Source organism: Miniopterus schreibersii (assembly GCF_964146895.1).
Source record: "Miniopterus schreibersii genome assembly, chromosome: 14".
NCBI lineage: Eukaryota > Metazoa > Chordata > Mammalia > Chiroptera > Miniopteridae > Miniopterus > Miniopterus schreibersii.
In genome coordinates, this window is record NC_138114.1 from 40,544,038 (window position 1) to 40,555,562 (window position 11,525).

Consider the following 11,525-nt stretch of genomic DNA (forward strand, 5'->3'; position numbering starts at 1 on the left):
TCAATGACTCTCTCTCATCACTGATGTTTCTATCTCCCTCTCCCTTCCTCTCTCTGAAATAAATAAAAACATATTATTTAAAAAAAAGGAAAAGAGCCCGGCCAGGCGTGGCTCAGCGGTTGAGCGTTGACCTAGGATCCAGGCAATCGGGGTTCGATTCCTGGTCAGGGAATATGCTCATGTTGTGGGCTACAGCAGATCAATGACTCTCATCATTGATGTTTCTATCTACCTCTCTCCCTCTCCTTTCCTCTCTCTGAAATCAATAAAGATATATTTAAAAACAAAAAAATAAATTAAAAAAAGGAAAAGAAGCTTCCTTCCTCCTTTCAATTGTTTTACCCAGCTTATGGCAACCATCTATATTAATACATGATCATAATTTCTACTATGAGAGGGCTCACTTTCACCCTTGCTCTCCCTCTTTCACCCTCTGAAGAACTAGAAGGTAGCAGGCAAGGGTGAGGTTGTCTCTCATTTTGGAACATGAAACTAAGGAATCAAGCCATGCAGAATAGCAGGGCTTCAGGCCTTACCATGAAAATCTCATCATACATCAGCACCACTTTTTCCTTCAGTGGTTTTTTGGAGGCTGAAGATTTCCGGAGCAAACCCCCCCGTTTCTCTACCTGTGCCATAGTTAGAGAATCTGTAAAAAAGAAAACCAGAGTCAGTGCTAGGAATGCTCTCCAAGATTCTGGAGACTCTACTGAAATACCTCTCAATGGGAAATTTTTCAGGAAGAAAAAATGATAAACAACTATGCTATGGGTCTTGTGCATCTGTCCAACACCCCCTCCTCTGACCAGGTAACTTCAAGGTTTAAATCATTACTTGGCCTACAGCACAGCACATTTTACATCCTTAAAACATGCCAGTGGAGCCCGGCCAGGCATGGCTCAGCAGTTGAGCATCGACCTAGGATCCAGAAGATTGAGGTTCGATTCCTGGTCAGGGCACATGCCCAGGTTGCAGGCTCGATCCCCAGTGTGGGGCGTGCAGGAGGCAGCCAATCAATGACTCTCTCATCATTGATGTTTCTATCTCTCTCTCCCTCTCCTTTCCTCTCTCTGAAATCAATAAAGATATATTTTTAAAAAAACAAACCAAAAACCAAGCCAGTGGACAAGGCTTAAAGCAGATCCAAAACCAACAGGAAAGTGTAACTAGCTCCATCTGTAATAGGTCTGGCCATATATCTGAGGTTGATGGAAGGAAGGCTGCAAAGTACACACTGCCCCAGACTGATGGTGAAGTTAAATTTCAAGTATTGATTGAGCTTAGGACCATTAAGACAGGAAGTGTGCTGCAGATTGATGTGCTCCATTGATTTTCCCCAAAGTAAGTAGGCTCTCATCACTGCAAAGTACTTGGCCTTCACTGCCTCATAAATCACAATGCACTTGACTATCTTCAGAAATTCCTCTGGAACGAAACCCAAGGTAGAAAATAGCAGTTAAAGGTCAAAAATTAAACTTGATTTCAAAATAACTGAATGTAACAATACACTCCTTCTAAATTTAATTATACATGTATGTATGTGTATATATACATTCTTGTAGATCAAACTTCAATGTATTTTTCAATTCTATATGAAAGCAGTTCCATGAATCATGCCCAAAGTTCCCCATCTTGCTTCAAGGAATTCTCAATTTTTTTTTTAATCCTCACCCAAGGATATGTTTATTGATTTTAGAGAGAGGAAGGGAGAGAGAGAGAGAAAAATGGATGTGAGAGAGACATCAATAGGTTGCCTCCTTTATGCACCTCAACCAGGAATCGAACCTGCAACCTAGGTATGTGCCTTCACCTGGCATCAAACCTGCAACCTTTTGGTGTACAGGACGACACTCCAACCGAGTCACCCAGTCAGAGGTAGGAATTCTCAATTTTTTAAGTGAGACCTTGAAATCCAACAGGTCTTCACTGTGGATTTACACATATTCCCTCACTTCCCAGATTCTTCCTACCTGGAAGAGACCAAATTTCTCTCTCTCTCTAAAATACTAGGCTCTAGTTCTGAAATTTAATTTCAACCAATGGCAAGTATGGGGGGCTAGTAAGGAGCCTGATTTTTACTTCCAAACTAACCCAAAGTACCAGAACAAAATTAATTTTGTTCAATGACTTTTGCAAAATATGCAGTATCTTTCAAATCAAAATAAAAATTCTGTTTAAGGAACAGATGCATCAAATATCATAAAAGATTATATCAGACAATGGCTTTCTCTAATACATATAGCCAAAAAGGAGATTCACAAAAAGCACAAAGCAGCCCTGGCAGATGTGGCTCAGTGGTAGAGCATGAGCCCACAGACCAAAGGGTCTCAGGTTCAACTCCCAGTCAAGGGCACATACATGGGTCGCAAGTTCAATCCCCAGCCGGGTCAGGGCATGTGCAGGAAGCAACCAATCCATGTCTCTCTGTCACACTGATGTTTCTCTCTTTCTCCCCCTCCCTCTCTTCCACTCTCTCTAAAAATCAATGGAAAAAATATCCTCAGGTAACGATTAACAGAAAAAGGAAAAGCACGAAGCACAAAAAATTTCCCCAACTGGATATTAGGCATCTTTAGCAAAGGGAATACATCATACACTTTTTCTATAAGCCCATGGCTCATGGTAAATGCACAGTGCATGCTTGTCACTGATTGATTCTGAAATGGGGGCGGGAGACTGAAAAGTACTAGATCTGACCTAAAATTTTAGTAAGATCTACCTTTATTGAGGCCTCACTAAGCCCTCAAATTCCATTATGGTCCAAAGAAAAAACTGAATGGAAAAATAACAACAAAGAAAAGATTCTTGTGGGCAATTTATGCTACATTGATCATGGTTTTGCCTTAAAGCATGAAATATAGCCTCTGTTCAAAAGATTCCTGTGTCTTTTAAATAGGTTGTCAAGAGGAAGATGTCCTTATAGGGGAGAAAACAAATTGGAAATCAAGAGGATCCTATTAAAATAAATCAAAAGCAATGCAATTCTAAGCTCAGTGGGTATAGATCTTTCATGTACTCAGCTTCAACCAGTTGATTAGCAGAATAGTGGGAACCACGAGTTCCTGGATGTGAAAAGCACATGTTTACAAACATCCCCCTCTGAGGATTTATAATTGGGTTACAGCTAATCAATGTCTACCCCAAATCTAATAAACTCACTTTCTCTATTTCAGAATCAATACTTTCTAATAAGCAAAAGGGAACAGGAGAGGAGGGAAAAACAATTCCAATCCAGAGTACCAAATTTCCTAAGAAATTAAATTCTTTTCATCATTCTCCTTCAATTTGGAGCAGGGGGAGAAATTCAACCAAGGGCTTCAACTCATTACTCTCTGTCATCATCACAGGCAACTGTAATTGACCACCCAAGCTGTCGAAAATGTGATTGGAAACTGACAACATAAAGTCTCCTCCTCCTCCAACACTTCTATCCATGAAACACAGCAAAGAAGGGTATGTCTAGGGTGGTGGACTGGAAGAAATATAGAACTTTTACAGAAGTGTGGAGTTTTTAGGGGTTTGGGGGGGGCGTATCTCAGAAATCAAGCCTATGCTCCTGAATTTGAAAGAAAAATATATGACTGATAGAGCAGTATATGCAGCACATCAGTAATGTGAGTGTAATCTGTTTACATCCTCTCAGTGCTTTTTTCCTCTTTCATAACCCTCCCCTGATGCAGAGAGAATCAGTACCAGCTGAGGAGCAGCAAGGCAGAATGGAACCAACCAGCAGAACCAAGACTAGAACACAGGTCTCCCAACCGACTAGATGACAGAGTAAGTCTTTACTTCTCAAAGGAGATTGGACTAGACATTATCATCTAATGATTCTCTAAGCATCACTTAAATACCATAAACACATAAGGAACACCTAAATATTATAAAGCACTAGTTTAGGCACTACTGGGTTACAAAGAGCAAACTCCAGACCTGATCCTCTGGAAGCTATCTATTGGCAGAGACAAACACATAATAATGCATAGCACAAGGCAAATCATGAGAAATAAAAAGTAAAAGTACAAAAGAAAAATACTATGGGACCACGAGGAAGGGAAAGCAGCATTCTCTGATGGTGACCTTTGTTGATTCTGGTTTTTAAATCCTTGTGGTGAAGAAGCAAATACAGCAAAGCCACAGTAATCCCACAGAAATGTCATCTTAGGCTTAATACAGTTTCTCAAAACTAAGACATACTAGGCAAAGTATAAAAGAGATTCAGGCAACTTTTCGATACTAATTTCATTTAACACCAAACTTAGGAATGGCTTCAAATCCCCTCAACTCAGAAGTAAATAAATGAAATCTTTTATCCCTAAACCTCAGGGACTGCTAGTACCATGACCTACAGCACGACTTCTCTCTGAAAGATCCAAGATGACTTCTTAAAAACTATATCTTAAAGCAATCCAGCCACATACTTCTTAAATGCTCATCACTTCACATTCCTACAGGATGAAAAAGCCAAATATCAAGATTTCAAAACCTAAAGCCAGCTCTTCCAATGTCTAATATGCAAGGAATGCTAGTTACACTTAGCTAGTTATTCATTTTATTGTCTTCATGAGTGCAATATATGCCAACTCTAGTATCAAAAATTAATTTAATAGAAATTCACTCTGATTTTGAGAGAGCTGCCATAGTTAATTTATCAAAAGTCTTGGGTCCTAGATGGGTGGCTCAGTCAGTTGGAGGGTTGTCCTGTACACCAAAAGGTCATGGGTTTGATTCCCGGTCAGGGCACATACCTAGGTTGTGGTTCAGTCCCAGTCAGCCGAGGCGCATGCACAAGGCAACCAATCCATGTTTCTCACATCCATGTTTCTCTTTTCCTTTTTTTCTCTCTCTTTCTCCCTCCCTCCTTCTCTCTCCTCCCCCCCCCCTTGTTCTCTCTAAAATCAAAAGTAAATAAGTAAAATAACAACCAAAGAGTTAACACTTATTTAGCACTTACTATGTACCAGGCGCTGTTCTAAACACTTTATATACATTAATTCATTGTATTCTCACAACAAACCTATGATTAAGGAACTTTACAATAAGAAAATAAAGCATGGCCCTGGCCAGTGTGGGTCAGTTGGCTGAGCGCTGACCCATGCACCAAAAGATTGCTGGTTCGATTCCCGGTCAGGGTGCATGCCTGGGTTTTGGGCTTGTACCCTGGTAGGGGGTGTGCAGGAGGCAGCAGATGAATGTCTCACTCTCACATCGATTTTTTTTTTCTCTCTCTCTCCCTCTCCCTTCCTCTCTCTCTAAAAATGAATTTTAAAAATCTTTAAAAAAAAAAAAGAGAACACATTTTTTAAAAAAGAAAACTAAAGCATGAAGTGGCTTTAAAAAAAAGAAACAAAACTTGCCAGTTTAAGTGACAGTAGGAACTCAAACCCAGGCAGTCTGGTGTTAGTCTCTGCTCTTAATCACTATACTGTACTGTCTCTCAAAAGGCAGATGAATGAGCAAGAATAACCAGTAACCTACACATAAACAAAGCTGAGGATCTGCAGGGAACTGTGAAGAGGTTCCAGCTGAGTGAGGAGAAAGAATATATACTCATTGACCTTATAAACAAAGTTTGTAGTGTCCAGGTATCTTGAGTTTCATCACTCTAATTTGCCAGTGGGTAGAGATGCCATGGTAGAAAAAGATAAGTTTTACTGACGTATGTATATATACTTTATATATGTATATGTATATATACAGTGTGTCCAAAAAAAATGTATACACACCTTAATAGCTGATAGCTCAAGTGATGTTTCTTTCCTTTTCAGATTTAACTCATTGGGATTAATAATTATTCAAAGTGTGTATATGTTTTTGAGGGACACCCTGTATACATATAAATATCAATAATAATAAAGTGAAAAAGAGAGACAGACAAGTGAATGGAATGGTAGGAAACTTGGAAGAAAAAACTGGAGAAGAATCTGAGTGTCTAGTCAAGTTGACAGATGTATCCGACATGGTAACTGAAAGAAAAAAGAAAGGCTGAAATACATATACTGATCTCCACTACAGAATTTAATTTATATTATTTTAATTGAGCTTAGTCAGTGCTGTGAGGATAATTCTGTACCGAAACTTAATAATAAATGAAAAGATATAAAAAAAAAAAACAGAAAAATGAAATAGGGAGCAAGTCAAGTATAAGTCAGTATAGCCCTCAGCTTAGGAGAGAATATGCTTTACCACTGCAGAGCTGTGATAGCCTGTTTCAGAATTTCCTGGGGTGCCCTCTTTCCCACTACTGATAGACTTTTCGAGTTAAGGAACAGGGGTCTACATCTTTAAAAACCATCCCAGATCAGTGGTTCTTAACGGCGGCAATTTTGCCTCCCAGGAGACATCAAAGCCTGGAGACATTTTTGGTTGTCACAACTAGAAGGGGAGAGAGATACTACTAACATGTATTGGGTAGAGGCTAGGGATGCTGCTGAACAACCTACAATGCACAGGACAGTCCCACAACAAAGAATTATCCAGCCCAACATGTCAATAGTGCAAAGGTTGAAAAACCCTGCCCCAAGTAATTCTGATGCTCACTAAAGTTTGAGAAGCACTCTCATCACACCCATAAACCCTGCTTTGAAAGGAAAGGAGCATCTGAGCAGAGATTATTTTGAGAGAATGCACAAAATTTCTGCCATCTCTAGGAAAGGACCTGAAGCAAACATCACCTACCCACCCCATCTCATTCTCCCCATATTAATTCACCAACCACATCCCCTTCCTTTAGGATCTTGGCCCCAATTTGCCCATCTATGAAATATCACTACAAGGCACACTGACTATAGTAATCCACATTTTTAGTGAAGGAGATGAAACTCCTATCTGCCCAGGAGTTGTGGCTGCATCAAATACTACCATTGTCTAACCATGAGCCATTCATCCAATACACAAGAGGAAGCAATATGTTTATAAAGCCAGAGTCTCCTGCCCTGACTCTCCTAAAAGTTCCCTAGTTCCTCTAGATGCAAGGGTGTTAGTTTTGTTTTTAATCTTTAGGCACAAGTTATCTGTTCCCTAAATTTTCTGCAAGGCACACCACACTCCCTGGAAATAATACTAACAGTATAAGCATTTAAGAGAATGTAAGGTATTCCTCCAAATCTCAACCCTTCATTTTTCAAACTAGTTCCTAATACGCCTCTTCATTTATTTTTATTTATTTATTTTTTTAATCTTCACCCTAGAACATGCTGGGGGGGCCACTGATGTGAGAGAGAAACAGTGATGCTCCGTATGCTCCCTCCTGATTGGGGATCAAACCCACAACCCAGGTATGTGCCCTGACCAAGAATCAAACCCAAAACCTTTTGGTGTATGGGATGACACTCAACCAACTGAGCCACTCCAGCCAGTCACTTCTTCATTTCTGAAGGCCCCAAGAATTTAGCTCACATGCTGGTCAGATTAGACTACTAAATTTACCCTTGTCTGAATCTGTATTTAACTCACTTTCCAGACATAGGCATGGGCACTGTATTGTGTTGCTACTATTCCACATGGTTCCTTGCCACAGCTTTTTTTAAAAAATATATATATCTTTATTGATTTCAGAGAGAGGAAGAGAGAGGGAGAGAGAGAGAGAGAAACATCGATGATGAGGGAGGGTCATTGATCGGCTGCCTCCTGCACACCCCTGACTGGAGATTGAGCCCACAACCTGGGCATGTGCCCTAACCAGGAACTGAACTGCGATCTCCTGGATTCTAGGTTGATATTCAACTACTGAGCCACGCCTGGCCAGGTGCCACAGCTTCTTTCATAGCATGAGATACAAGTTCCTCCAATTCCACCTCACTGACTGGCTCTAAAACAAGCATACAACTCCTTTCCATTTTTCTTTTTAATCCTCACCTGAGGATATTTTTTCCATTGCTTTTCAAAGAGAGTGGAAGGGAAAGAGAGAGAGAAACATCGATGTGAGAGAGACTCATCAATTGGTTGCCTCATGCACCCCAGCAGGAGGCAGGAAGCAAACCTGTAACTCAGGTGCATGACCTGGACCTGGGAATCAAACCCATGACCGTTCTGTGCTCAGGCTGATGCTCTAACCACTGACCGACAGGCCAGGGCAAAGCATCCATATCTCGTGTGTGCTCTGAGCAGTGCTCACCTCAGAGTGGGCATTGTGCCTATATTTGAAAGTGGAAGTAATTCAGGGATTTTTCCCAAGACTAAGAAGCAAGTGACAAAACCAGAAATTTCCCAAACTCCACTCTAGGTATCAACCACTTTCTGTACCTACTAAAGGTGAACTAGCTTCACAGAATTCAATCCAGTCTCATCAGAATTGACCGAATATGCCTACTTTCACAAACTAATAATACAGATGATGAGGTTTAAATAAACATGACTACCTCAGGCTCCCTTTCAAATTATTTTACACAAGAAGGAATGCACTTGCACCTTCAGGAGGAGGAACCAGCTCCACAATGACAGGATTTCAGAAAACTCTGATTGAAAATCACATTCTTCTGACATCTCCCAGAATGAAAATTCATTGTAAGATCCTCTTTTCAATGAGCAGGAGCCTCTTGTAAATTAATACTGTCTATCTTCTGCTCAAGCCCTAAACTTCCTCAAGCAGCACAACGTCACTCATATGTTCTTCATTTCCTTTCCTACTGAACCATACAAGCCTCATGAATACCACCTAAGTATAAAATGAAAATTACAAGACAGACTCCCAGAATCTTCTTTAAGAAAGCCCAAAAAGGTAACTGCAACCTTGCAAAGTAAATTGATTTCCTGCTAACTTAATAACTAACATTTATCAATACCTTACAATAACACGGGCATAGTATAAGACAAAAAGGGGAACTAAAATTACTACATTATGGTCCCTGCTTTGAGAAGCTCACTACTAAATGGAAGAAGTACATATTCTGATACTTCTTTATAAACAAACAAAATAAACATTTTCCCAGGATTTTTTTTCATATATGCCCTCACTTAGTCAGAGCTATTGCCAATATATTAAGCTCACCAAGCCTCCTTACTTCCAGCTGCCTACTAACATCTCCATGTGCACATCCCACAAGCAACTTGATCTCAACACACCAGACTATCTCCCCTATACCTCTTTCCATAGCCATCCCAACTCTTAAAAAATCTGCTGTACTTTTTCTAGTCCATATCCTGGCCAATGGAATTCCCATTCACCCAATCTCTCAAATTAGAAATCTCAGCCCACTCTCTCTCTCCAGACACTAAGTCCTGTTGCATCTATCTTTAAATTATTTCTAAAACCCATTCCCATCCTTTTCATTCCCACTGCGACACTTTATTCAGACTCTCACTCAACTGCAACAACTCTAATTAGTCTCACTGCCTCATTTCTCATTACTTTAATCTGCACTTCTGTCACTCCCTAACATAAAAAGCACCTCCTGACAACTTCCCCACCACACATCCTGACTGGGACAAATTTCTGACACTTAGAAATCATGTTATTTTTTTCCTTACACTTTCACCATTTCTATGCACATACTGTTCTCTCCAACTGGAATGCCTTTCCTTACTTGTGCAAACTCCTACTCACCCTTTGTCACCCAATTCAAGTATGTCCCCCTTGTGAAGGTTTCCCTGACTCTCCCAGGTAATGGCAGTAGTCCCTTCACACTGTTTCCTCTATAAGGATATGTAACCCACAGCACTACAATTTTCATATGAATATGTCTTTCTGATGTCTTTGAGGAAAGATACTAATCTTTTTTTTATTTTATTTTAGAGAGAAAGAGAAAGGGAGAGGAGAGAGAGAGAGATGAGAGATGAGAAAGAGGTATTTGTTGTCCCACTTATTTATGCATTCCTTGGTTGATTCTTGTATGTGCCCTGACCAGGAGGGAACCACAACCTTGGCATATGGGGAGGACACTCTAACCAACTGACCACCTGGGCCAGGGCAATACTCATATTTCTAACCCCAGTGCCAGTTACATAGCAAGTGCTCAATAAACGCATGTTGAATAAACAGTTCACCTTCATATATATGGAATCAATTTATTTGGCTATTTTCCCCAAATACTATGAATTCTTGAACTTGACTCTGAAATTTCAAGTTTTATAACAATTTCTTTCAGTTTTCAAAGGTTTTTTAAATTACTATACAAATGTTGAACCAGTGAATGAATTATAATGCCTAAACTTCCAGGAAAAAAACCTTAAAGACTCCCTATTCACTAAAAGAATGGTAATTACCCCTTTACAATCCTAACAAGAAGGATCCACCTTTCTCTAGACTGATTATCTAAAAAGCCTTCACAAAGGAAGTACTGTGCACACAAATTCAACTGCAGGCACACCCAAATAATTCCAACTAACTTGTGCTAAGTTAATGGCAGGTACACAAACCGTATTTGCCCTGGTTTACAAGGTCACTGAGAGCTCAGAATAGCAAAGAAACAGCTCTCACTCAGCTCAAAACTTTTTCTGTAGAGGAGTAACTGGGGACGGTCTGATGATCAAGAAACATTTTTTCGGGCCGGGCCCAAATTTCTACTTCCCATTCTGCAGGGGCAGCACTCCACAGCTTCTGATAGCTCTCCTTCCTCAGGGAACTGGTGTATTCCCCACACTTGCCTGGGAACAGGTTCATTTCCCAGGCTCGCACCAAGTAACCCAGAGAAAACACGGCTGCCTCACTGATTCTGTGTGAAGGGTGGGCTGAAGCCCGCGGGTCAGAGATTAAGAAGAGGGACAGGGTGGGCCCTTCCGGGATACCTGAAGAATAGAGGCAGACCGGCCTTCCCCTAGCCCTGCCCCAAGCCGTCACCCCAGGGCCAGGCTGGGCTGAAGGCCACCCAGGGGCGGGAACAATCTGCGGAAGGGAGGCAGCTTTAGGGGTCAGGGTCAGCTCCGTGTTGGGGTCAAAGGTGGGCTACCAGAAGGGCCCAATAGGGAGCAAGGGGGACGGGACAGGCACCGTATGTTCCGAGGGACCCGCAGCAGGAGAAGCGACGAGCTTCTCGCACCGCTCCGCCACCCCGGGCCCAGCCTTCCCGCCTCACGCAGCCTCAGCTGGCCTCAGCAGCGGTCCTCCCTTCCTCTCCCCGCGCCGCCCCCCTCCCCCCCCGTCACCCCCGTCGTCCCCTAGGCGAGCGCTGGCCCCGCCCCCAGAGCCGCATCGGGGAGAAGGCCTAGTTACAGCCGGACCCGCAGGGGTTGGCCACGTTTGGGGACCAGCCCGGGCCCGCGCCGCTTACCGAGCCCCGGGCTCCTCCTCCACCACCCGCGCCACTCCTGGGCGCTCTTGCCCCCAACGCCACCAACACCGCCGCTCCTTCGGGCTCACGGCCGCCCTCCGGACCTCCCCCGACCCTTCCCCAGACCCACAGTGCCCCACAGGGTCCTAAAGCCCGCCGTGTGAAAGGTTCGTCCACGCCCCAAGGCGGGGCTCAGACCTCGACTCCCAGCAAGCATCACATCACAAAGACAACTCCCGAAATGCACCGCGAAAAAGAAATTAGCAAAAGAAACAGCTAGTAAGGACCTACCCACTGGATGCAAGTTGCAATAGCAATGTT

The 11,525-nt window shown here is 42.2% G+C and overlaps 1 protein-coding gene across 6 annotated transcripts in view; it reads right to left on the minus strand.

Annotated features, from left to right (window-relative positions):
• The window catches only part of ARMH3 (armadillo like helical domain containing 3), a 140,032-nt gene extending 128,583 nt beyond the window's left edge, over window positions 1-11,449 (minus strand). For 2 of the 6 annotated variants that reach the window (XM_081157382.1, XM_081157378.1), the window contains exons 1-2: window positions 1,288-1,372; window positions 537-649 (exon numbers count right to left, since the gene is read on the minus strand). In XM_081157382.1, coding sequence (XP_081013508.1) covers window positions 537-649; window positions 1,288-1,357 — 183 coding nt within the window. In that variant the 5' untranslated portion in view covers window positions 1,358-1,372. Of the gene's footprint in view, window positions 1-536; window positions 650-1,287; window positions 1,373-10,414; window positions 11,075-11,204 lie in introns of those variants that run through there. The other 4 variants (XM_081157379.1, XM_081157383.1, XM_081157380.1 and 1 more) reach the window with 4 other exon arrangements.
• Between the last annotated feature and the right edge of the window lie 76 nt (window positions 11,450-11,525).